Genomic DNA, 27,572 nt, shown 5'->3' on the forward strand with positions numbered 1-27,572 from the left:
ACCGCTATTGGTCCCCGTTTGATGCCCTGAAGCCTGAGGCTGGAAAACGGCGCTTCAGAAGAACTACCCCTAACGGCCGACGTAGAAACTCTATACACCGGTCATTAAGGGGTTAATGACCGTTCCTACGCCTTTTTACCGCACTGTGACCTAAGTCCTGCACAGGTGTCCCTAAAGCGGATGTCAGGCTGTCTAAAGACAGCCGAGCTCCTGCTCTAGTGGGCGGGATCGGAGTTACCTCCCATCCCGCCTGTTTAACCCCTTAAATGCCGCAGTCAATAGCAACCACGGCATCTAAGTGGTTTCAGGGGGAGAAGTATTGCATTGTATTATAAATGAATTTTTTAAGTGTTTTTCTTGGGCAAAACTAGTAAAACATAAAAAAAACTATATCAATTTGGTATCGCCGTAAACGAAACGACCCGCAGAATAAAGTCATTGTGTTATTAATACTTTACGGTAAACGGCGTAAATTTAAGACACATAAAAGAATGGTGACATTTCTGTCACCCCTAAAAAAATATTTTATTAAAGTTAATCAATACATTTATATATATCCTACAATGGTGCCGTTGACACTAAAACTTGTCTCGCAAAAAAAAAAAAAACACAAAAAAAACCTCCCACGGAAAAGTTTACATAAAAAGAGAAAAAAGTTCTCCATTCTGAAACGATCAAAAAACGGGAAAAATAATCGCTCTGTCATTATGCCCCAAAATAGGCAGGTCACTAAAGGGTTAAATCTAGGAGCTTGTCAACAACGCTTTAATCCCCCCCACCGGTTGCCATGCAAAATTAAACTCACATAGCAACCAATCAGAACACTGTTTCGGTTAAACGTACGACACCATGAAAGTGGGCGGGCACAGAAACAGTTTCTCCCTGCCCATTCGTTGCGCAGCATTTCTCCAACCAATGAGAAGCCGCTGTATTGGATTGCGTCACGTCAGTTTCGAGGCTTTCCCTTTGACGCGACGTCCTGCTGTAGTTTTTCTGGCAGTGACCGACGCCATTTTGTTAGAAGACGTCGCCAGTTACGGAGGGCAGAAGCCGTTTGGAGCGGAGCCCCGGCCGCCCGTCCGTTCTGTCAGGCCGGCGCATGATGCTGTGTGTGCGGTTTGCTGTGATATTCTTACACTTCATCGCCTAATCCCCCGTTAGGGACTCCGAGCCGCGTTCGGCCGCCTCACTGTCAACAATGGCGGCCGACGAAGCCCGGGAGGACGCATGTCGGGATTACCAGTCCTCCTTGGAGGACCTGACATTCAACAGCAAGCCTCACATCAACATGCTGACCATCCTCGCCGAGGAGAACGTCCAGTTCGCCCGGGACATCGTCACTCTTATCGAAGCGCAAATCGCTAAGGTTTTTATGACTAAAGCATTTTATTTTATTATGTGTCCCCCACAGCCGTACCCTTCTCTCCCGCCTAGACCCCCTCCTACTACCCGTCCAGCCCTTCACAATTCAATATGGCGCCCGACCTCGTTTTCTGAGGTGTCCGCCATTTTGCCTCCATTAACACGTCTCTCATGTACAGACCCTATATTAGAGGTTAGGATCCCACCTAAGCCCCCCTTATGTTATATTCCGAGGTCACAGGGCAACGGTAGGTTTACAAATGGCGGTTTAGAGTAGGTCACGTGATCATCACAACGTCGTTCTCTGCTGGACGGCCACATGATAGCCCACCTCCCTGTATATAGCCCACCTCCCTGTATATAGCCCATGGTAGTGTGAGGTTTTCCTCTGGAGCCGTGCTTTATAATTGGCGTTGACCTGTATGTTTTAAAGGGGGCGTTGATGGCATGTTAAGTCTATTCGACTGGTGGGGGGTCTGACCTCCTGTGATCCTTCTGATCGCTCCAAGAAAGTGTCGTGGCAGGTCACACAGTCAGCCGTGTGGTATACGTGGCTGACCGTGTGACCTGCCACTTTGTTCTAGCAAGCCTGCTGTTGTAAAACTACAGTTCCCAGCATTCCCTGACGGCCTTCGGCAGGAATATTAAAGCCTTTGGCATGCTGGGAATTGTAGTTTCACAACAGGTGGAGTGCTGAAGGTTGCTGGCACCTGTTCTAGCGATTTCTGAGCGATATGTCATCAATGTCTTTAGGGAATCTGACCCTTCAAGGCCTAGGTCACACTGAGTATTTTGGCGCTGGTTTTGACAAGGAAACTGCAGCGACAAGAAGCCCTGTATCGTTTATCGATTTCAGTGGGAGGAGGAAGCGTATTTTTCCCGCCAGCGGTAAAAAAAAAAAAACAACCGCTCGAGGGGAAAAAGAAGCGACATGCCCTTTCTCCGGGTGTTTCAGTGTCTGACCTCCCATTGACGGTGAGGCGTTGTGCTGGCAAGTCCAATTTTGCCTCAAAATTCTTGGAGGAGTTTTGAGGTGGATTTTTCTCAGTGTGAACTAGGCCTTTAGGGGTTTTCCCATCAGACACTTATGGCAATATCCATAGGATATACCATAAATGTCCCATTGATGCGGGTCATGCCTATAGGACCTGCACTTATCTCTTGAATGGAGCCCTCTGACCCCTAACCTACCTTCTCCCGCTCCAGCCACGGAGTTACGAGACGACCAGGTTTTCCAGAAACGCGTTTTGCTGCAATGTTTTTCCGAAACGTCTCCACTTCTGAGAGTTACGAATAACAGCGTATGGAAACACTGTATGTATCTGGAAACCTGCACACCTCGTAACTCGGTGGCCGGAGCAGGAGGTGGTGGGTTAGGAGGTCAAGTGGCTCGGTTCTAGAGATGGTGCGGGTCCCAGATCTATGGGACGTTTATGGCATATCCTATGGATATGCCATAAATGTCCGAATTGGGTCAAACCCTTTACATTATTCCCTTAATGGGATTGTCCAGTTTTATGTAAAACAAATTAAAGGGTTTGTTCATCATTGAGAAATTTTCTGGAACTGCCATAAGGCTGCACTCACACTGGTTTTTAGGGAGTGTTCACATCTGTGTTGGTGACTCCTTTAGGGACCTCCATCGCAGATCCGGCTGAAAATAACGGAAACGATAGCGCAGCATTCTGCGCTTTTGTTTCCGGTAAAACCGTGGACACCAATACAGAATCCACTAAAAGTCAGCGGGTTCCGTTAGGCGCCGGTTGTCGGTCGTTTCCGGTATTTTTGTTCCTGAACGCAGATGTGAACAGGCCCTAAGCTTGTGTTTTTGTTTTTATTTTGGTATATAAACTCCCATGTCTCTAAAAACAAAAAACGCTCAGTGTTAATCCAGCCGAAATCTGTAATAGAATTAGAAACGTGGTCATACACGTATCCGTACGATTCTCCTCTGTCACATGCCGCTGCTTGACCTTACTGACGTTGAGTCCATAGTTACGCCACATGACTGTTGTCCAGACGTTGCCATCGGATGTCCCATCACTATGGACACAACGTCACAAATCTGGTGCGGGGAAGCAGCGGCCTGGGCCAGAGGTGGATCGTCACGGTGACTACAAGTTCTTACTGGTTTTGGATTATTCTGGGAGCTTTTCTGAATGTAGACAAGTGGTTAAAGTAACGTGTAATGGAAAGTTGTTAACCTTTGTGACATCTTAAAATTCCTTACCAGTTTCAGGATCACTGTTTGCTGTTAGTGAATGGAAACCGTTTTGTTATCGAGAGGCTAAAAAAGCCCTAGAGACCTAATACTTCTCACAGTTGGGAGTCTGCTGCAATTGTAACCAGTGTAGACAATCCCCTGAACAGCCTGAACTCCGAGTGATCAGGGAAGGGAGGTTGATTTGCGCTGTTGATGTATCAGGTCTCAAGTTTTTTCCACTTCTTGATGTAAACAACGATGTTCCCATTCACAGACAACAAGCAGATCTGGAAAACGGGGGAAATTTCTTTACAAAAAACTGGCAAACCCATTAAATGGGGGTTTTCGGGAGTTTAAAACATTAGCCTAGCAGTAAAAATGTGATCAAGCAAAACCATAACTAATTCTCGCCTGTTAAATCCCCTGCTGCTCCAATGTCAAAGCTCTGGTTATCTCCGCTGGTCTTTGTTCATTTGTCCTGCAGCGATGTCATGTACACAAACGGGACCACTGCAGCCAATCACTGGCCTCCGCAGCGATGCTAGCATGTACAGCACAAGACGACTTGGGCTCATATTATACGGCCCGATATTGGATGTGCAAACTATCGCCGATCAATGAGACAGCTCCATCAGCGCTTGTTTGCTTCTTTCACAAAGAGCTATGATTGGTTTTGTATGGGGATGAGCAATTGTTACTACGATCATTCGTCCCCATACATTTCATACATTTTCATCGTGTCGGCAGCACGTCTCCCAATTTACACAGAGACGTGCTGCTGACAACGATGATTTTTAAAGGGTTTATCCTGGGGACCAGGATCAGCTGGTGCTCTGCTCGGGGACTCCAGCGATAGGAAACCCCTGAAGTCACTGACCATATATGGAGTTGGTCAATCGCATGACAGCAAGGGACTGTCACATTGCCTATTGCTGGAGTCCCCGGGCAGTGCATCAAGTCACTGACAATGTTGGGAGCAGTGCTGGAGTCCCGAGCAAAGCGCCTACTGATGGTCTGCTCGGGGACTTCAGCAATAGGCAGTGTGACAGTCCCTTGCGGTCATGCGATTGATAACACGTCGTCACGAGCAGCACAGGAAGCGAGCTCTGTCACGTGGGGGCGCGTTATCAATGTTAAGAAAGCTACAGGACTTCCAAGAACAATTGACCGGGTTTGAACTGCATGATTTAGTACCGAATATTAAATTAAAGTACATTAGTAAGTGACTTTTCACCTAAAAATAGCTCAATGCTATTTTGGTCCCCAGATAACCCCTTTATTGCTGCATAAATGAGCATTGGCCCGTGTAATAGGCCCTTAAGGCTAATGATTGGCTGCAGCGGTCATGATGTTCGCGACGCCATTGCTGCATGACAAGTAAACGAAGACCGATGGGGCTCTGACTGAGTAATTTTTATTTTTCATCATCCTGTTTTCTACTGTCAGGCTAATGTGTTCAACTCCTGGAAAACACCCTTAAAATGACATCAAATGGGCAGGCACCCCCTGTGCAGGATTGTACGACCAGAGCCGCTGTCAGTGGCTTGTATAGCATGTAGTGTATGGCTGGGTTCACACACACTATTTACAGACGTAATTCGGGCGTTATAGCCCCGAACTACGTCTGAAATGCGGCTCAAAAGCGTTGGCAAACATCTGCCCATTCATTTGAATGGGTTTTCCGATGTTCTGTGCCGACGGTCATTTTTTTCACACGCCGCTGTCAAAAGGCGGCGCGTAAAAAAGGCGCCCGCGACAAAGAAGTGCATGTCACTACTTCAGACGTAAATGGAGCCGTTTTTCCATGGACCCAAAAACAGCTCCAATTACGTCCGTAATGGACGCAGCGAAAGATGCCTGCACATGCCATTACGGCTGAAATTCCGGTGCTGTTTTCTCCTGAACAGCTCCGTAATTTCAGCCGTAATGGAGGCTTCCGTGTGAACATACCCTTAGGGTTTGTTTAGATGCAGTGTTTTCAGGCGTATTTCAGGGCATTTACGCCTCGAAAAAACGGAAGCTGAATGTCTACAAACATCTGGCCATTGAAATCAATGGGAAAAACAGCATTTAGTTCATACAGGGTGTCTTTTTTTTTTTTTTTTTTTTTTTACGCCACGGTTTTAAAAAAAACAGCGTAAAAAGTAGCATGTCACTACTAGGGGCGTTTTTTTGGAGCTGATTTTCCATTGAACACTGAAAAATGCCTCAAAAGAAGCGCCAAATTCATTTTCAGCTTCAAAAACGCCTGAAAATCAGGAGATGTTTTTGAGTTTGTGTGCACACTCCCTAATGGGTAACTGTATCCTATGTTTTACTGTTGTTTTTAACATATACCCTTTATTAATCGGCCTCTTGATACCCAGATTATAGAAGTATATAGCCCCCCCTTCCGATAGTGATAATGTTATGTACGTTCTAGTGAAATTGTGTATATGTTGCGGTTAGTCAGTTGGTCTTCCGCTGATGTATTGTTCAATCATGGACTCCAGTAGTCGCCGATCATCATGCTGTAGCTTATACTCACAGTGAAGCCGCCATCTCTGCAGTGACCACCCCTCCCCCATCCCACATGCTTTAACCACATGTTTAGTATTAGTACACCTATATTTTTAATAAATGGCTTTAACTTGTGTGACTGGTTTGCTGCAAACTGTAAATAAAATGTATAAAATATGTATTTGTCTTTTTTATTTACCATTGTTTTTTTATTGTATGGTTTGTGTTCCTTTCACTATATTGCACAAGATATCTGCTACTGGCGAGGGGGGCGGGGGAAGCTTCAACGTGTGGCCAGGGTGGGGTGACGTTTTCCTGATCTGTACAGATGGTAACTGGAGGGACAAGTAGTTGCCATTGTGGATTCTTTCCATAATTGATCTGAATGAGGCGTGTGTCTTCTCTGTACGGTTGGGCTGTACCCTCCATGTAGGTGCGGTCCAGTTGCTGGTAACTATACTCCTGGTGGTATCTTTACCAAGAAAAGCGGTGTACTGTGTATCACGGGGTGTCAGGTTACTGGACGTTATGCAATGTCACATTCAGGGCCCGGACATGACATTTTCTCTTTTGTAGATTACATTTATTTTTTATTTTTTCCTGCTATAGAAGGGCGAGTTAATGACTAACACTTATAGTTATTAACAGTAATATCCTCAATGTTAAACTGGAGCTCTGCCTTTACCTGCACGAATTACCTGGTCTCTCACGGATGCAAATACGTCCGCCTAGAGAATGTGGCGTTGGTGTCAGGCGTGTCTAGGGGAGACCTGGTTGTTTAAAGGGGTTGTTTGAATTTAAAAAAAAGTAAATGCTATAAATAAATTACTCATTTTGTTTTATCCCCCGACACTCCAGCTTGGGCAGCTGGTCCTGCAGAGATTGTTGCGTGACTGCTGCAGCCAATCAATGGTCTCTTGTCGTACAAGCGGGCATCACTACGGAGTATGCCGATTGGCTGCAGTGGTCACGTTAATGAAGTACATGGCATCATCACTGCAGGGCCGGCAGGGAGTATTGGTGCTGGAGTGTCAGGGGGATTTAACAGGTGACTCACTTTTTTTTTTATTTTTAAATCTGACAACCCCCTTAAAATGCAGTGGTGTTGGTGAAGCCCTTCAAGGTCACATCCTGTATACTTGCTTTCCTCTCGGATCGGTGGCTTGTCACATTACACAACTATGGACACACATATAAACCTAAATGTGGACTGTACTGTGCTGCCTCTCCTCTGGTGAAAGGAGGAAAACTGGAGGATCCAGCTAAACACATAATGGTGACTAATGTGACTGAACGTAACAGGTGACACATGTCTGGGAGGCGTTACCCATCTGTTCTCAGCCCATTTAAACAGGTGACACATTTCACAAGTCTCACGTTGGATGAGTAAACCTCTGGACTATTCACTGGAAGATGCAGAGTTACTTTGGTGCCACTAAATGTATCTTCAGCAGTTGCCAGATGGAGGCACGAGTGCTTAATGCCTGCAAGCATGGAGAGCAATGCCATCCGGCCGTGGATATCCAGAAGGAAATGCTGCCTGGTGGCTGAACTGTAAAATAATTAAAAAAAATGGATGTGACGGTAACACGGAACTCCACTGGTTTCCTTTAAGTTTATTGTGGAAATACAAGCAATAGCAAAATCTCCAGCCTCTCCCGTTCTCTAGTAAATGTATGGGACGTTAAGTAAATCTAATCCTTGGTTTGTATACAGATGGGAACTGACTTGGGGTGATGTTTTGTGTCCTACTAAACTTACCAGTTTTCTTTTATTTAGGCCTCTAGCACAGAGAAGCTTCCAGTCATGTATCTTATGGATTCCATTGTTAAAAATGTCGGAAGAGACTATCCTACAGCGTTTGCTAAAAACATAGTTTCCACGTTTGTTAATGTGTTTGAAAAGGTATAGATTCATTATTCTTTCTCATGTTCACTAAAGCTTTATTTTTGTCATAGCTGGGGTACATGGGGCAGGGGTATCTATGGGTAATATCAAGGTATCTAGATTTATTATGTGCTGTATTTGCTGCAAGTGTAGCTATTTTTTTTTAAAATCCGGATTTTTGGGCGCAAGACTTCCAGGGTATGGATGAGATTTTAAAAATCTCATCCGCATGCAGCTGAACATTTTCCCCACGGATATCGGAGCATGTTGCAGACTCTCGCATGTAAAAGCGTGAATTCCACCGCAATACACAATTTCACCGTGAATGGTGCTACTCTTGGCGATGGCCTGTGAGGCCAAGCTGCACTACCAGAAATAACCCATGGACCACAGGGGTTCTGTTCCTGGGGAAAGAGACCACCTTATTTAAAGAAAATCTGTTCTCTCCTGTCATGCCTGTTTCAGTAAATGCACTTGTTCCCTTATGAATAACAAAGATGGAACTCTGCAACGTGCCGTTTCTATGGTATTTCAGGGAATGGATGAATAAATGGACAGCTGGGTGTTACTATCCGTAAGGTATGTCCCTACAAGAGGAAGGCTAGTGGTCTGTTTTCCCTTTAGGCTATGTTCACACTTGAGTTTTTTGACGCGGAAACCGCGCCGCAAAACGGCCCGAAAATGCCTCCCATTGATTTCAATTGGAGACGGAGGCGTCTTTTTCCAGCGAGCGGTAAAACCGCCTCGCGGGACAATGGGGGGGACATGCCCCATCTTCGGGCATTAACGCCTCTGACCTCCTATTGACTGCAATGGGAGGCAGAGAAAGCGTATTTCGTGGCGTTTTATGCCCGCAGTGCTCAATGGCCACGGGCGAAAATCGGCATGTAGGAAGAGGAAAATCTGCCTCAAACTTCCAAACGGAATTTTGAGGCAGAAATTCCGCCTGCAAAAAACTCAGTGTGAACATAGACTTATACATTTTCAGGTGAAGTAGCAAAGGAATGGTACAACGGAGTTCTAAGGCCTTGTTTACACCTGTCAGTCTTTCCGTTCTACTCAAAGAACAATGAAAATATCAGAATTCTGTTGGGTGTTTGTGGTTTAACCAGAAACGGTAGATCAGCAGGCTGCGCTATTTACAGTATTTTTAGCCGGATCGGCGACTAAGACCCCCAACAGCCTCCAATGCAGATGTGAATGTGGCCTGAGAAAATAAACTCCAGCATTACTTCTTTGAAAAATATTTACTAAAACAGACATGTCGGTGATCTAATTTGCTCCATCTCCCGTGAAACTGATGTGGGCACATTTGAGGGAGACCAGGACTGTTTACTTATGGCGGTGTGAAGGAGCTGCAAAGAGTGCCTTTTTTTTTTTTTTTTTTTTTTAATTCCTAAATAAAAGCGTGGTAATTCTTTCTCGGTTGGCCCGCTATATTTTTGGGTATTTCCTGCAGTTAACGGAACTTTCTGTTAAAAAAACAAACTATCAAATCAATGTGAGCAATCTGGTCTGAAGTGAAGGTAAATGATAACGTTCTAGAGTACTGTATTTTGTAGCCTAGGACTAAGCTTTATCTGCTATTGCTATATACAGAGAGTAAAGTAGAAAAGTATACAGTGATCCTTCTATCCAGTGCACTGTCAGTACACAATGTCTGTCTTGTTTCTAGGTGGATGAAAACACTAGAAAAAGTTTGTATAAATTACGGTCCACATGGGATGACATTTTTCCATCTAAAAAACTGTATGCACTTGATATGCGGGTCAATCAACTGGACCCAGCGTGGCCCGTCAAACCTTTACCTCCAAATGTGAATTCACCCAGTATCCATGTGAATCCTAAATTCCTAAACAAAGTAAGTACTGCAAACGCATTTACAATTTATTCTTGGGATATAGCAAAATGTGTTTTATTTTATTTTTTTTTATTTTTTTTCCCCCTCTTTAGTGGTGAAGTGTTTAATTCATTTGCTATGTCCTTTCAGTTCTTACAGAAAAATATGCATTATTAAACTACGTTTTTTGTCTTCTCAATAGCCAGAAGAAGCCCCTGCAAGCACTAACTCGGCGCCAAAACCAGCCCCTCGTGTCCCACCTGTAAAAGCTGAGGTACAAAAGCCGGTGCATTCCCAGGAGCAGATAATACGGCAGCAACTGCTGGTGAAGCAGAAACAGTTGTTAGAACTTCAACAAAAGAAGTTAGAACTGGAATTAGAACAAACCAAGGCGCAGCTGGTAAGTCAGGGGTTAACTCTTGTAGTATAGACGTGCCCTTTACATCTGAGTGGTTTACCTGTTCATGCTAAATTATGGTGTGTATCTATTTCTGTTTATATATCGGTCTATACACTTTAAATGAATGGCCGCCCATGTAATGCATGGATGTGCCATGTCCGCCATAGGGGGACCCTCCACTGACGTGGATATGCCCTATTAGGACGTATGGATGAGGGTTGTCTTCATGAGGCAGTCCTTTTTTTAAAGTACTGAACCGCTTTTTAAAGCCATACTTCTGGGGTTTTTTTTCCATTAAAGGGTAGTACAAATTATATTATTTTTAGTCTTCCACAACTTTTAAATGAACATTTAACTTTTCAAACATTCAAAATTCTGTGTGAAGTTACTGCCACTAGGTGTCTTTCTTCCTGTAATCTACTATAGATCCCCTGTTGTCAAGCAAAGTCTGTCCCTAGTTACAGAGCAGAATCATACAAGTCTATGGGGAGGGGGAGCAGGAGCAGAGTGAAAGAAACAGACACGCTGCAGCTTCTAGTAAGTGTTCCATATTACCTCCGTGCTGGATTCTCAGCTACACTGCTCATTACTGCTGTATAACTTCCTCCATGCTGCTGCAGCTTCTATATATGTGATAGCAGGATTCTCCTCTATTTGGGCAGGGTATAGAAGACATGATGGTGGTTAGACTCCACCCACTAGCTCAGAGAAAACTGAGAATTAGGGAGGAAAACTGCTAAACCATGCAGAATACAAGTCCTGTAATGGGCAGAAAGTGTTATTCCTCATGTAAACACACGGTTATTCCGAATAATTGGGTATGCGTTAAAGAGGGTCTTTCACTAGTTTATTAATTCCCTATTTCCTAACTAATCTAATAGGCACTAAGATGCTGATCACTACAGTGTGATTTCTTTTCAAAAACGTTTATTTGTAAAGTTATGTTCATTTTTCTAAATATGGTAATTTGGCTCTAATAGGCGACTTTCTTTTCACTCTGGGCGGAGCAATGTTTTCTGTATGACGCTGTCCAATCATATCTTCTCCACCTTCCCAGCCCAGCAACACATAGTGATCTTATAGTATACAGCTTCCATTCCGGACTGTGTATTCAACTGGCGATATCTCCGGTTGTGTCCCAGTGATCTTGGTGTCATATGAAAGATTGGAATGTTCTAGGTGGTCCACAGCCGGCGATATGGCATTTTGAAGTCATCCCCCTTTCCTCCAGCCTCCGTCTCTCACACTGTGTGAAGCAGCTGCATGCTGATAGGACAGCGTCAGTGGCTGTGAGGAGGCTCCACCCCAGAGAGTCACTGCTATTACTCCCACTTCTCTAGTATGGTCTCATTTGCATATTTAGAAAATATATGAATGAATAAATTAAAATCTTTTTGGAACACAATTTTTACTAGCATTATCAGTGTGACAGCACCTATTAGATTAGCTAGTAGATCTGGCATTACTAAACTAGTGACAGCCTCTTTAAGGTAACGTGCACTTCTATAATGATGAAAGCCGGGGCAACCATGTGAATATAGGCAAACTAGACAGGCATGTAACCTGTAAACAATCATACTGTAGTCTGTTCTGCTGCTGATTTGGAGGGGGTATGCAAATGACGATTTTTTTTATTTTTTTTAAATTATTTCTAGGCAAGCAGTATTAGTTCTGCTTCAATACCTGCAAAGCCCCAACTTGTGCCAGAGGTTCTTCACCTACCTCCGAAGGCTTCACTGCCAACCTCTACTCAAATTGAAAAAGGGAGAATGTTGGTGCCTCCTCCGCCAGTTGACAAATCTACCGTGCCAACTAGAGACCCCCGACTTAACAGAGGGAGTCAACATTCAACACATTCTAAGGATCAAGGATCTAAAAAAGAAGGCAAAACACCTCCAGCTGAGCCTAAAGCTGCAAAACCTATAGCTATTGAGAAAGTAAGCTCCTCTACAAGACAAGAAAAAGCCAAAACAAGCGATAAGTTACCTAAAAAAGAACCTGTACACACAGACCATAAAGGTAAATCTAAGTCGCCCTCTCCTATGAAGGCTAAATTACCTCATGCAAAAGATACGAAGTCTACAGTTTCTGACGGTGCACGAGAGACTGATGTAAATAAGCGAGATCCAAGACTACGCAAGCATCTCCGTGATAAAACCGATGACAAGCCTGAAGAAATCAAGGAAAAAAGACGAAGTACAGAGAAAAAAGACGACCACAAAACCTCAGAACATCGTCCGTCTGGGAACCGGAGCAAGATGGCGAATGGCATGCAGAAAAGTGACCCTAGTGTGAATGAGACGGATAAACAAATTACAAAGCCAAGCAGAGCGCCTGGTCGGAAGAGATCACGGTCACGCTCCCCGAAGACTCGCTCACCAGTTCTCTCACCCAAGAGAAGAGACAGGAGATCGCCACCCAAAAGACGACAAAGAAGCCTTTCCCCCATTCCTTCACTGCTAAAAATCGGCAAGGTGCGACAGCCTGGTGGGAAGCCGCCTCATTCAGAAGAGTTTCCACCAAATACTCGAGATGAGCGAAGCAAAAGAATCCCCAAGATAGATGCCCGAGACAACAGGAGGCAAAAGAAAAGCTCTGAAGAAAGACAGCAGGAACCTGCAGCTCCGACTTCTGCCAGGTCCAACTCCGAGCCAAAAGAAAACGTGGAGAATTGGCAAGAGTCAAAGACCAGCAAAAGATGGAGGACCGGCTGGGAAGAGAATAAAACGTAAGTAGTGTATAGATGGAACATATAGGTGAAGTCTTCTGCTGGTTCTGTGACTAATATGTATCTCCATTGCAGCACACAGAGTGGTGATCACCATCTGGGTAACAGACCCCCACACGCAAGACATCGCGACAGCTGGCCTAACAAGGGCATTCTATCGCCGCGAACACCAAAGCAACAGGCGTGGTTAAGTGTAGATGCCAATCTAAAAATCCCGAAGGAATTAACACGTGCAAGCAAGAGCGAATTGCTCAAAAAGGTAAACACTGCTGAAGTTGGAGTATTGTAAAATAAATAAAGGAGACTAACACTATATATATATATATATATATATATATATATATATATATATATATATATATATAAACGCAAGAAGAATATCCTGCATTGAGACGATTCTTCAGTTATAGCTCTCCCTCGAGAGATCCTAATAAGATGTTGATGCCTTATTTATTAGGTGCAGTGTTGTCATTTAGACCTTGCGTGACCTCAATTCAACGTACACATTAAAGGGTTATCCCCATGGAAGACATTCATAACACAAAAATGTGGGGGGCGCTCTACTCCTGTTATCTGTGGTGGTCCCAATGGCGGGGTACTTACAGATCGACGATATCCTGTGGGTAGGGGGTAGATGTCCTTCGTGGGCATGCAGCCGTATTAGGTCCAGAAAGTTTGACCGTACTAGTGGTTGCGGATCGTCTGCCCACTTTTATTTGTGGGAAAACTGCTTACATTTTCATTTTGAATATGAAAGTTTTTGTGTCACTTTGTTGAAAAACAAGCCAAGTACAAAGTTGCAGGAGGTGGATATCAAGTTATGTAGAACAAGTTAGTGCAGAGTTTTATATAACTGCTTATAAGAAAACCGCACGCTGAAAAGATTTGGCAAAATTCCCCAAAACACTGTTTTTATAAATGTACATGAAGGTTTGGTTTTGTTTTTTAATAAATTTCATCTGTTGCATAAAATGCACAGTAACTTGTAGCGGAGTGTAATGTGATCGAAATTATTTTTTTTATAAATGAACATTTCATAATTGCAGGCTAATGAGCGTTTGGCATTAGGTGAAATTTCCCAGGATGAATTCCTTGTTGTGGCTCATCAAATTCGACAACTCTTCCAATACCAAGAGGAGAAGAGCCGATACGGCTGGGACAGTCCCACCGACGATGCCAAAGGTGCGGGGCGAAAGAAGCCTCTACTTTCTAATGCCGACTTGAATTACTACCAGCACAAGGCTAAGCTGCGAAGGACACAGGTACAGCATTTCATGGAACAAGGCTTTATAGATATGGATGACATGGATTTTGATGGAAGAGAAATTGAGATTGAGGACTTAATCCAAAGCAGCATGTCTCCTGTACCAGGAACGAGACCGCCACTTCACAAGGATGACCTAGCCCATGATAGTCACAGGAGACTTGATGATCTAAGAGATCTTGCTAAAGGTATGTTCAACTCCTTTGACGCTCCTCACTGTAGGCTTTGCTTATCTTTTGGCATGTTTAAATTGTGATTTCCTGTGGTCCTCATGTCTTGTTTTTTTTGTATCCCTGAAGGTTTAAGAGAAGACCAGCGGTTGCCATACAATGAAACACATCCCCACCAAAGATCTAGATATAATGAATCTGAGCTGCCTTTTGTAGATGATAAAGCGCTAATTGGAAAGGATAACCTACAACCTATTGGCCTACTCGAGGAGAGAAGACCATTGCTCGATACCCCAGCACTATTACCGGTGAATAGAGTAGATGGCCCCGTTGGTACAGAATTTGAAGATCCTATCAATGTATTGAAGGCAAGAGCGGACTCTCCGGTGAAATCCTGTGCGCTGTTTGAAGGCACATCCGGTCAGAGAGTGGACTCTCTTTTTGATTCCATTGGAAGCAACTTAGTTGATGACCCAAGATTTGAAAATTTGACTGGGCCACCACTGAACCAATCAATGCAGAGATTTGAAGGACAAAGTCAAATTATTACCAATCCACCAATCAACAGCCAAAGGATGGAGGTCTTACAAGGTCTACCTTTAGGTGCACAGAGATTTGAAGGACCCCAGAGTCAACATATAGGATCTCAAAGGTTTGATGGTGCCCCTGGTCAACCAGTGGGTGCATCACGATTTGATGGCATGCAGCCAGTAGGGGTGCAAAGATTTGAAGGTGAATTAGGTCCACAAAGGTTTGATGGATCTAGACCACAGAATTTTGATGGCCACCAAAGATTTGAAGGTCCGCTAAGATTTGATGGTGGATTAGGACCTCAGAGATTTGAAGGTACTTCCAGACCACCTTTACTACAACAGAGGTTTGAAGGTCCACATTGCCCCCCGATGAGATTTGAACAACCAATGCGATTTGACACCGTGGCTGGGCAGCCTATGGGTACAGTGCGCTTTGATGGGACACATGGTCCAAGGTTTGAATCACAAGTTGGCCCCAGGTTTGATGGGCCACCTGGCTCAAGATATGATGGACCTCCTGGTCCTAGATTTGATGGGCCACCTGGTGCACGATTTGATGGACCTCCAGGACAAAGGTTTGATCATGGGCCTCAACCTTTAATGCGATTTGATGGACCAATGGGGCAGAATGTACCAAGATTTGAAAATCCACAAGTACACAGATTTGATAACCAGCCACCGCACTTGCCAAGATATGATCTCCCCGGGCAGCCCTGTCAAAGATTTGATGGTCCCCCTGGACACCAGACACCACCAAGATTTGATGGACCAATGCAAATGCAGCCACGGTTTGATGGACTCATGCCTCAACGATTTGATAGTCCAAATCAACAGCCACGATTTGAAAACCTAAATCCACCTATTGGACAAAATGTTCCACCGTTTGGACAGACTGTGCCGTTTGACCGTCAAAATATGTTTCCTGGACAATTTCAAAGGCCTGATCAAAGATTTGAGATGCCACAAGGCCCAGGATTTTCTGGTCCACCTGCCCCTGGAGTACAAGGATTTCCCAACCAACCTCCAAGACAAGCCAGACCTTTCTTTGATGATAAAAACCAAGGACCTGGATTTGGACACTTTAATATGCCTGTTGGAAATCGACATCCAAATCCACAGGTGAGTGAGTCTTTAGTGTTATTATGGAAGTTGAACCAACGTGTGGCTATTTTAGTCAATAGCATGTGTAACATAGGAAGTCAGTATATAGCAAGGGGGATGGATTCTGTTCTATCTGCATTGTTTTGATGCCCTATTTTGGCCTTTTAAGGCTGGGTTCACACGACCTATTTTCAGACGTAAACAAGGCGTATTATGCCTCGTTTTACGTCTGAAAATAGGGCTCCAATACGTCGGCAAACATCTGCCCAGTCATTTGAATGGGTTTTCCCGACTTATTGTGCAGACGACCTGTAGTTTACGCGTCGTCGTTTGACAGCTGTCAAACGACGACGCGTCAATGGACTGCCTCGGCAAAGAAGTGCAGGACACTTCTTTGCCACGTAATTTGAGCTGTTCTTCATTGAACTCAATGAAGCACAGCTCAAGATTTACACGTAAATGACAGCTAGCGTGTGCACATACCCGAAGGCTGTTTTCCAGTCCTGAAAATACAGCTTATTCGTTGTATAAACAAGATGTTGAACCGACAGACTAGGGTTGTCACGATACCAGAATTTGGACTTCGATACCGATACTTCGTGTAGTATTTTGATACTTTGATCCCAAAACTATACTTTTCCAACAACAATAATAATAAAATAAAACCTGTTCTTCCATTTTGTGATGTTAGGCGCGTGGTGTGATGAATTTCGAACCTCCATGTGCCTCACATTCCTATAGTTAACCCCATCATGTTCCTCAGTCATAATGGACAACACTGGGTTAATGTGTGAGGTACATGATGGGTTTAATTACTATCAATGTGAGGCACACGGAGGATCAAAATTCATAATGCCACAAATTCGTGAAAAATCTGTATTTTATTTTATAACCGCGTAAACATCACAAATTATATACATTTATTACGGTTGCGACGATACCGAGTGTATTATGTACTGAGACGTATTTTAATGTTTGTTGTAAAAAAAAAAAAATAATTTTTTTTTTTTCAATTTAACATTACTTTTATTTTACACTGGTAGTACACAGGCAGTTGTTAGGACATACCGAAGTATGCCCTAACAGGAAATGTGGTCAGACAGCCCTGGGGTCCTTCAATGAACCCTGGGCTCTCTGCCCATATATGGTATGTCCCTCGATCACGTCACAAGGGTGTCCTGTGACGCAATCCAAAGGGCATCCCCCTTCTCATTTAAAGGCTGCGGCCAGCTTTGATCGCAGCATTCAAGGGAGTCGCGGCGGAGATGAGCGGTTTCTCTGATCGGCTCTTCTCCTCTTGGTATTGGAAGAGTTGTCGAATTTGCCCCGTTCCTGACAAGTGCTCGCGTGGTCAGCAAAAGGTGATCTAGCCGGGTCTGTACTAATGAGCACCTGCAATGAAGACAGAACATGGGGGTGTTTTGCAGTGCGCCCACCATATTCTGTCTTCAGTGCCGGCAAACATTAGTGCAGCGCTGGACGCATCACCTCATGCTGACCGTGCGCGCTCTTGTCAGGACTCGGGAGCGGGGCAATGGCTGTATTACACAGCCGCAGCCCTGCTCTAACTACATTCATGTGTTACTATACGTATCGAAGTACATGAATTACCGGTATTGAACCATTTGAGGGTGCGCAGTATCGAAGTCTCTCTGTATCATGCAACCCTACGACAAACGGTGTTTTGGTTTTTATTAATCTTTTTCAAAATATCTGCTTGCTGTGCGTTAACGGAATCATTCTTCACATTCAGAGATGAAGAAAAGTCCTAACTGTCCTGCTCACACAGCTGCAGTTTGTTACATTGTATCAGCATAGATTGTCTAGGGGAAACCTCTTTAGATTGTTCTTACCTGCAGTGATACACACTAACACGGCGATCAGCTGCTGTTCGTATTCAGTGACACCAAACATAGATATTGGGCTTTGTACCCCTTTTATTTGTCTGCATTACATTCCAGCAATGGCATCTATTTATTTCCTACTACGTATTTGATTCTTAAAGCTCGTTTGTAGGAAGTTTTTGGCCACATTTATGGCAATATTGTGCGTTCACTTGTTCTGGCAACGTAACTCGCGGTGTCTTCATATTGTAGATGTGCATTTCTTGGACAATAGAGGAAATGTCAATTTGCATTTGTCAGAAGCGCTGCCGTTGCAGGACGCGATGTCTGTTCACAATCCCGACACTTCGGTAACGTTTGTGTGGGACTTAATGACGGCACAGCGTGATCTCGATGTGCTATAAGTCCCACACAAACGTTACCGAAGTGTCGGGATTGTGAATAGACATCACGTCCTGGCTGGTAGTGATGTCTATTCACTCTCGACACTTCAGTAATGTTAATGTATGAGTAAGTGACAGCACAGGATCACTATGTGCTGATTTCATGAATGGAGAGAAGTGTATGACGCTGATTGGTCAGCGTCAGACACTTCTCTCCACAACGCCCACTTGGTCACAAAGTAAAAACACGCCCAGTTGTCTATTAAGAAACTAATTAGCATAAATCTAAAATGGGTCATAACTCTGGCAAAATTGATCGCTTTTCGAAATAAAAACTGCTGTTCTTTACATTACAGCGCCGATCAGATTATGTAAGAGAGGGCACTTATGTGGTGACCGACTCTTTAACTGGACCACCTGTAGTTCTTTTGAAACCAGAGTTAGAGCTCAATAGGCTTCAATGGTCCTTCTACCTCCGGTTCTCGTGAACGGTGGGAGGCTGCGTCCCTAAAAGAGGTGCAAAAAAGCACCCGTATTACCCTCGTGTGAAAGCAGTCATACTTTCGCAGCTTACAATGTCTTTTCGCTTTGAGTTATTCAATTCTAGATAACACTAGATGGTATCCAATGAGCACACAATACCTAGTACAGGACAATTGGAGACATGTAAATGACCTGTTGTAAGTGAAGTGCAATGTTTCTACTAACCATGCCTATTCTCTAATCTTGTTCTAGTTTCAGCCTATGGAGGGTATGCCTCCGCCAGCACCTTTCACCCAAGAACCTCTGACCTCCGCACAAATGCCTAGCACGAGTGTATTTGCTCCTAACCAGTCGGGTATGTTACCTAAATGTAGTTTACGTTACACTTCGGATGTTGAATATCTCTAGGCAGCCGCGGGTGGGATGTTAAACCGTCAGGTCAGCGGGGTCTGGAACTGATCTCCAGATAGCATACAGGCTAGTGCCAGGAGAAAGGAGGGGATTGAACGGTCAAACCTCCTACCTACACTGTGTCGCCATTTTTTGAGTTAACACACAGTGTAGTAGGATTACATACAGTAGTAATCACACACTAAAACACGTACATACACAGACCTAACTTACCTGCTCCCGCCACCGCTCCGTCTGCTCCCTCCGCTCCAAGTGCACAAGTCCGGAAGCCGCGACCGGAAGTAGTAATCTTACTGTCCGGCCGCGGCTTCCGGTCCACAAGAAAATGGCGCCAGACGTCGCTCCGCCGAAGACCGTCAATTTGGACTGTGTGGGAGTGGCGCATGTGCCGTTCCCACTCAGACGGCGTACAGCATAGTGGATGGAACGGGTCCTGTTCGCATTCAATATGGGGCTGTATGTGCCGTATTCCATGTCTGTATTTGTCGTTAATCGACACATACAGAGATGGAAAAAAAAAATGGCAGCCCCCATAGACAAGAAAAAGTTAAAAAATAAAAAAAAAGTAAAACACAAACACACAAATAAAACATTTTTTAATAAAACCACTAAAAGCAAATTGATATAAAAAAAATTTTTTCGTGACACTCGTCCTTTAACTTTATGATTTGTGTATTTTTCAGGCGCTGCATTTTCAAATCCAGAAAATCACTTGGGTCAGTTGGACGTTAATGAGTTGTTTTCCAAGCTGCTATCCACAGGAATACTTAAACAGTCTCAGACTGAGAGCGCTTCCTCTCGTAAGTAATTATTGCCACTATTTGGGGGTTTTCTTGAGACCTCCACTCGTGTATTATAGAAGTGAGTGCTCGTATTGCTAAGACTACTTCAGGGTTCACATTTCTAAGGTCCCAAATTTGCTCTCGGGTGCGGACGGTTGTCCACCTAGTTATTATAAGCACTCTAAATTATAATGCTGACTAAGGACCCCCGTCAACCAGAACCGCTCCCCCTGGTGGATGTAATTGGAATGGGTAATGCTACGCTTCTCACGCAGTGCTGCTGGGAGGATACATTGCGCCCCATTGAAGTTTAGAAATTGTTCTTATGTTTTCCAATGCAGTATTTTCCAATATGCTGAAATGTTGACTTATTTATTTTTGTTTAATATCAATGTTTTATAGAAGCAACAGAAGCCTCTACTCAATCTACACAGGAAGAGGAAGATGATGACCCTTCAGAGGATCAGGATGTTCCCGAACTCACTGGCTTTGCTATGGAAGATCTGAAACAGTGAGTGAACGTTTCTCAAACCCCTTTAAAGGCTATGTACACCTGAACTGGATTTTTTTTTTTTTCCCATTTGCTTCCTAAATAGTTTTAACATTTTCTAACGTTGGCTGCTGTACAGTCTGTGTAACTGCTTTTAAAGAGGCTCTGTCACTAGTTTAGTAATGCCCCATCTCCTAGCTAATCGAATAGGCGCTGTCACACTGATACTAGTGAAAATTGTCCCAAAGCATTTATTTTAAGCTGAGCTTTTTTCTGAATGTGTAAATGAGGCTATTCTAGACCAGTGAGCATCAACAGCAGCGATTCTCCGGAGGTGGAGCCTCCTCACAGCCTCTGATGTCCTATCAGCATGAAGCTGCTTCACACAGCGTGAGAGACTGAGGCTGGCGGGAAGGAGGATCACTTCAAATAGCCATATCTCTGTGGACCACCTAGAACAGCGGTGGCATATGAAAGATGAGATTCTAATCTCTCACATGGCACCAGGACACAGCTCTATCTGTGAAACAACCTGAGATATCACTAGTTGAAAACAGTCGGGAATAGAAGCTGTATACTATATGATCAGGCGGTGTTGCTGGAAAGGGAAGGAGGAGAAGCTGTATGAGTATTGGACAGCGTCATACAGAAAACATTACACTGCCAAGACAGAAAAGTCCCAACCTATTTGGCTAATAGAGCCAAATTAGCATATTTAGAAAAATGCTCAAAACCTTGCAAATAATAAACATGTTTGAAAGCAAATGACACTGTAGTTATCGGCATCATAGGGAATGAATAAACTAGTGACAGATCCTATTTCATTTGCAGGAGACAAGCTAACTACAATTTGTCAGTCCACTGCTCCAGACGCTGATGCAAATACTCTTCCCCTATCTTCAGTGTTAGAGATAACATCAGGGAAGGGGCAGGGCGGGGGATCAGTATAAAGAAAGCATCTGTGTGCTCTCCCCTGATACTAACATCTTGTGTGATCCGCTCTCAACACTTGAAATCCCCCCCCCCCCCCTCCTACATTGATCTGTGTACAACCTCCTCCCTGTTATCTCTGACAGGCGGGAGAGCTGTTGATTCAGCAGTTAGTCCAGGATTTGTGTCAGAATTTGTAGGAGACCAGTTGTCTACAGGAATAGAGGGGGGGTCTTACACTGGGCGAATATAGTGCAGACAAGTGTTCTTGCCGATAATTGCCCTGTGTAAACGGGGCAGTGATCATCAGATAAACGAGCAAACGCTCAATCTGCTGATCGTATCGTTTATAAAGAGTCAAATATTATCGTTGTCTGCAGCACATCCCCCCCCCCCCCTGTGTAAACAGAGCGACGAGCTGCCGACATGATTATGTATGGGGACGAGCAAGCGGTGTAATGACCGCTCGTCCCCATTCATAGCTCCGTGTGACAGGAGCAAACGAGCGCCGATCGGTGCTCGCTGCAACGGCTGAGTGTCGGCCAGTGTAAAATGCTCTTAAAGGAATAGTGTCGGCAAAAAATTTTTTTTACATCAGTTTGAGGTTAGTGTTTTATAAAAAACTTTTATATTTATTTGTGTGTTTGTGTTTTACTTTTTTTTTTATTTTTTTACTTTTTCTTCCCTATGGGGGCTGCCATTTTTTTTCCCATTTCTGTATGTGTCGATTAACGACACATACAGACATGGAATACGGCAGCTACAGTCCCATAGTGAATGTGAACGTGGCCCGTTTCATCCACCATGGTGTACGCCGTCTGTGTGGGAACTGCGCATGCGCCGCTCCCACACAGTCCAAGTTGAACTGAGCACCGTCCGGCGCCATTTTCCTGTAGACCGGAAGTCGCGGCCGGACAATAAGATTACTACTTCCGGTCGCAGCTTCTGGACTTGTGCACATGGAGCGGCGGTAGCAGACGGAGCGGAGGCAGCGGCGGCGGGAGGAGCAGGTAAGTGATTTCTATGTATGTAAGTGTTTTACTGTGTGTTTACTACTGTATGTAAACCTTCTACACTGTGTGTTAGCTCAAAAAATGGCGACACACAGTGTAGGAGGTTAGACCGTTCAATCCCCTCGTTTCTCCCGGCACTAGCCAGGATAAAGGAGGGGGGGATTCTGAGAGCTCACTAGAGCGAGGGAGTTTTTTCCAATTTTGCAGCATAAAGCAATGTGGTTGCTTTACCACATGCAATGCTGCAATTTTGGGAATTGCTCCATCTAGTGACCAGCACTGGGAAATATTATAAATTAGAATCTAATTTATAATATTTCTTGACTCGTGAAAAAAATAAAAAAAATTAGAACCATGTTTAATCACCTACACACTAATTGTTTAACTAAAAAAAAAAAATGCATTTTTTGCTAACACATTCCCTTTAAGACTCTACAGCAGCCAAATGGTAGGACATTTTTAATGAAGACTATTTAGAAAGTTGCTTAACTTTTGCATTTAGGAAGCAAATTTCAGTTCAAAGGTGTAGATAGCTTTCAAAGGGGTCTTTGGAAAATCCATATGTTATCCCTTTTTGATTGGATACGGATCCTAAACAGAGCCCCTTCCCCCCCCCCCCCCTCTCCCCGTTCAGAATTTCCTGATAGGTCTATCAATGTGTTTTGTTAAACTGGACAAAAGCCTTTAGGCCTTGTTTTTATAATATTTCCTCTTTTCCTATAGGCGTTATGAGAGTGTAATAACACGTTTGTACACTGGCATCCAGTGCTACTCGTGTGGCATGAGGTTTACCAAATCTCAGACTGATGTCTATGCCGACCACTTAGACTGGCATTACAGACAAAACAGAACTGAGAAGGATGTCAGCAGGAAAATAACCCACCGCAGATGGTACTACAGCTTCAAAGTAAGTGGTGGGGTTTACTGTGAAGGGCCTGATGACCGTTTGCTAACTCATTAATTTATTCACCCCCCCTCATAATGTGGAGAAATATAAAATATGCAGATACATAGGAATTGAATTCTCTGATTAATTTATGCTGCTGAGTGCAGAATATCTATTAAGCAGCTTTAGCTAAGTGGCTTGTTTTTTGTTTGTTTTTTTCCTTAGGATTGGATAGAATTTGAGGAAATTGCTGACTTGGAGGAAAGAGCTAAAAGTCAGTTCTTTGAAAAAGTACACGAGGAGGTTATATTAAAAACTCAGGAGGCTGCGAAGGAGAAGGAATTTCAGAGTGTGCCGGCCGGACCTGCCGGAGCAGACGAGGTATTGGATTGTACCGATCACACGTTTTAATGTGACCGCCTGACCCGTTTACAATGGCTGCATTTATTGTTTCTTTTCCCCCATAGATCTGTGATATTTGCAAAGAACAGTTTGAACAGTATTGGGATGAGGAGGAGGAGGAGTGGCATCTGAAGAACGCCATCCGTGTCAGTGAAAAGGTAAGACATTCTCAGCACTTACTTAGACAGGTCTCTTTGCTGCCGTTGCTCTCTGTGTAGGGATAAGCTGGTCATACGCATTACATGTATGTCGGCCGCACCTGCCATATTGGTTGTGTCCCGACTTTCCCTTATCGGCAGATGTCAGGGGAGAGGGTGGTTGGGTGTGTAGGATTCCAACATGCCCAAACCTCTGATTGCAAGGAAATATGCTGCTGCCAAAGGAATCTGGCAACGGATATAATCCTCCTTATGGAGAACACATGCATGGGAGAATAGCGGTCTGCTGAATGGTTCCACCTATAGCAATCTGAAATGTATAGCCAGCCTTCCAGCTTTATGCATGCAGTGAACATATCTAGTGGAGGAGAAGCAATAAGCAAACGTTATATCCGCTTCCTGTCTTGTATACTAATTCGAGGGTCTTACTCCTGGGCTCCCCTCCCCAGTCTGTAATGGAGGAGATGCAATGTAAGCGTGGCTGGGACAGACACTAATCAATGGATACATTAGCTATAAATTATATCCGCTATATGACAGTTGTTGTGTTTTTTTGTTTACACCAGCATGTTGATCTAGTGTATATTGTCACCACTATAGACTAATGCCTTATTCACACGACAGGGTCCCGCCCGAGTGCCGTTTTTCCCGGCCGGTTTGCATTAGTTTTGCATCCGTTCCGGGCCGGGCATATCTGGACAGTGACATCCGGGGCAACTCCTGAAGGGGAATCCCCATGTGGCCGGTGATTCCACTTCAGGAAAAGCCCCTGTCGTCTGTGTCCATTTATGGACACTGACCGTTACTGGCTTCTCCTGGTGTGGAATCCCCGGTCACAGAGTGTTCGGGGATTCCGCTTCAGGAGTTTCCCCGGATGTCACTGCCCAGATATGGACAGAGACATCAAGCGCTCTGTCCAGGAGCGGAATCCCCGAACACACAGGGATTCCGCTCCTTCAGGGAGCTAAAGTGGGGCTAGCACATAGCAGAGCGGGGAGATACCTGAGGAAGGAGCGAGCGACAAGAATACATGGCCATCACTCAGGACACATTCCGGTGATGGCCGTGTATTACTTGGCCCCATAGACTTCCATGGGTGCCGGGCGACCGGGTAAACGGCCGAAAATAAGACATGTCCCTTTTTTTGACGGCCAGGTTTCCCGCGCCGTCAAAAAAAGCGGTTGTGTGAATTGCCCTATTAGGGGTCTATTGTTCATACTGCAGCCGGGTGACAGCCGTTTTATGAACGGCCGTCACCCGGCCGGGAAACCCTGTCGTGTGAACAAGGGCTAAGCCTTCCTAATACAGAGAAATTAAAGGTGTATTACCTGATTTGAGCTTTTTCGATTCTATAAAAAGTCACCTTAAGGCCTTATTCACACGAACGTGTGCGTTTTGCGCGTGCAAAAAACGCTGCCGTTTTTGCGCATTGCAGTTGCATGATTTTCACACACACACCATGCTTATGACACGCGGTTTTGAAGTTTAGAAAAATAAATGAAGGAGGTGGTTTTATGTTTTCCTTTCTTGATCTACTGTTGCGCGAATCACACACGTCACACGGCTTCCGTGTGCCGTGCGCGATTTTCACGCACCCATTGACTTCAATGGGTGCGTGATGCGCGACAAACTGCCAAGTATAGGACATGTCGTGAGTTACGCTGCGTGAAGATCACGGACTGTCTGAAAGGCCCCATTCAGTAACATAGGTCCGTGCGACGCGCGTGATTTTCACGCACGTAATACACGTTCGTGTGAATAAGGCCTCAGGGTAGGAACAAACTGCATAAACACTGCAGATTTTCCGTAACGGATTTAGTTGCGGTTATTCCGTGGTGTATTTACAGTAGCAGCAGAGTGGATGAGATGTGAACAAATGTCCACACACCGGAAAAAAACGTTCACAAATTGACGCTCAGCACTCTTCATCCACAGCATGTCAAATTCTGCGGAGTCCCTGTTCTTCTGTGGCTGGTTTTCCCCATTGAATTCAATGGGGACGTAAAACTTGCAACAAATAAGCGCTGCGATTCTGGCGCAAAAAAAAAAATCGTGAATATAGATTTTTTTTTTTTTTTTTTTCCTAGCAGTATTTCCACAGTGGATGTTCTGCTGGGTGCGTTTTTTTTTAGGTGGAAATCCGTGCGGCTTCCAGGACGTATACTTTTACGCAGCGTATGCGCCCTGTGTGCATTCACCCTAAATAAGCCTTAATGGGGCGATTACAATTTCACCGACTGCCTGGTCGCTAGTGGTTTTGTTAAAGGGACAAAGCCTCTTCATTTATAGACCTTGGTGGAAGTCCCTGCAGTTGAACCCCAATAATCAAAAATTATTTTTAAAAAAACCTCCTTTTTAGGTCCCTTTCACATGAGGTGTCATTTTTTGTACTACAGATTCAGCATCCGGACCTCCCACCGTGCATTGGAACAGGAGTTAGAGAAAACGATGGTGCTCTAATTCTGGGGGGTCTGGGGGTTACACGGGCGCAGTAAAAGCCGTTTTAATGTAATGTTGTCGCGCTTGCACCTTAAGACACTGATGTATTTTTTGCTTCCCTTTCGCAGATTTTCCATCCTTCCTGTTATGAAGATTATAAAAACGTAAGTGCCCCATAGTGACCTTTTCATGCCATTAATCGGGTATTGAGTCTTGTGAATAACCTTTCCTTCTTCTCAGTAACTTTCTATTCAACAGGAAAACGCTGTAAAGGTAACCCGTAATATTCCTGTTTAATTCTCCTTCTCTGCAGTCTTAGAACAGCGCCCCCTGGTGACATTCCTTAGCGGTGGGACACTTGTCACATGTCCTAGTGCCCATACGTTGTACCTCTTTATCCTTGTGATCACCAGTTTGTATTTCTATGTATTTATTTGGTTCCCCCTCCCCCCTCTTCTTTCAGACGTCCTCCTTTTTAGACTGCTCGCCGTCCCCTAGTAAAACACTGCTAGAAAACCCACTGAATGCAATGTTAAGACTCGTCAAAGAGGAAGTGGCGGACGCTTGTAACGCCACAGTCAGCGTGAAGGAGGAGCCCACGGCCGACGCCGTCACCCATTGTTCTGAAAGCATACCCCTGCTGACCGAGATGAAACCGGAACCGGACAATCCGGTCTAAATCTGCACCTTTAACAGAGGGAAAAAAAAAAATATTCTGTTGCCATGACAACATCTACGAAAGCGAAGAACTCTAATAACTGGGGCAGGGCCCTGGTTAACTATTTGGTTACTGAATACATTTTTGTATTTGATTTTTCTTATGCTGCCTGCACAGTTTCATGTGTGTCGAGAAAAAAATTCTGTAAATGTGTGCAGATTGTAAAATCTTATAGAACAAAAGGTATTGTATGATTTTCACCTGACTGTAAATTATAAATAAAATTATTTTTGCTATACATGGAGTGTAAAGTTTATGCACACCATTCAGAGGTTAAAAATAAAATATTACCAAAAAAAACTGCTTTACTTTTGGTTGGAAATGTAATTTTTCTTAAGGATTTTCTTAGTGTAATGAGAAGGAAATAAAAAAAAAATTCTTTCTCTTATGCGAAGTCAAGGACGAGTAACTTTTCTGTGTTTTTGGTTACGTGTAGTTTTAATTTTATAAATGGGGAACATCACGATTAATACCTGCGCAGGTAACGGACACGCACTAGAAGCCGCGTACAACGAAGCATGTAGATACGCTAAGAAGTTTCTCTCCATCCCAACAGACCGCTTGATTTTCAGTGTTCACCTTCTTGAATGCATTCAGTACAAATTAAATGTTAACATTTAATTACTAATAAACTTATAGAATTAAA

The 27,572-nt window shown here is 44.1% G+C and overlaps 1 protein-coding gene across 2 annotated transcripts; it reads left to right on the plus strand.

Moving 5' to 3' along the window:
- Positions 1 to 967: 967 nt before the first annotated feature.
- PCF11 (PCF11 cleavage and polyadenylation factor subunit) lies at positions 968 to 27,572 on the plus strand. Of its 2 annotated transcripts, XM_075851393.1 has the most exons (17): positions 968 to 1,366; positions 7,844 to 7,969; positions 9,627 to 9,812; positions 9,994 to 10,191; positions 10,618 to 10,728; positions 11,847 to 12,919; positions 12,995 to 13,178; positions 13,966 to 14,371; positions 14,483 to 16,005; positions 18,950 to 19,052; positions 19,792 to 19,908; positions 20,293 to 20,401; positions 23,047 to 23,230; positions 23,435 to 23,590; positions 23,677 to 23,769; positions 26,337 to 26,372; positions 26,672 to 27,572. In XM_075851393.1, exons 1-17 carry the CDS (start codon positions 1,199 to 1,201, stop codon positions 26,885 to 26,887), a joined length of 4,989 nt encoding a protein of 1,662 aa, XP_075707508.1. In that variant the 5' UTR covers positions 968 to 1,198; the 3' UTR covers positions 26,888 to 27,572. The 2 variants fall into 2 exon arrangements, with proteins under 2 accessions (XP_075707508.1, XP_075707509.1); XM_075851394.1 differs by lacking the exon at positions 10,618 to 10,728.

Source organism: Rhinoderma darwinii, chromosome 2 (assembly GCF_050947455.1).
Source record: "Rhinoderma darwinii isolate aRhiDar2 chromosome 2, aRhiDar2.hap1, whole genome shotgun sequence".
Lineage (NCBI taxonomy): Eukaryota > Metazoa > Chordata > Amphibia > Anura > Rhinodermatidae > Rhinoderma > Rhinoderma darwinii.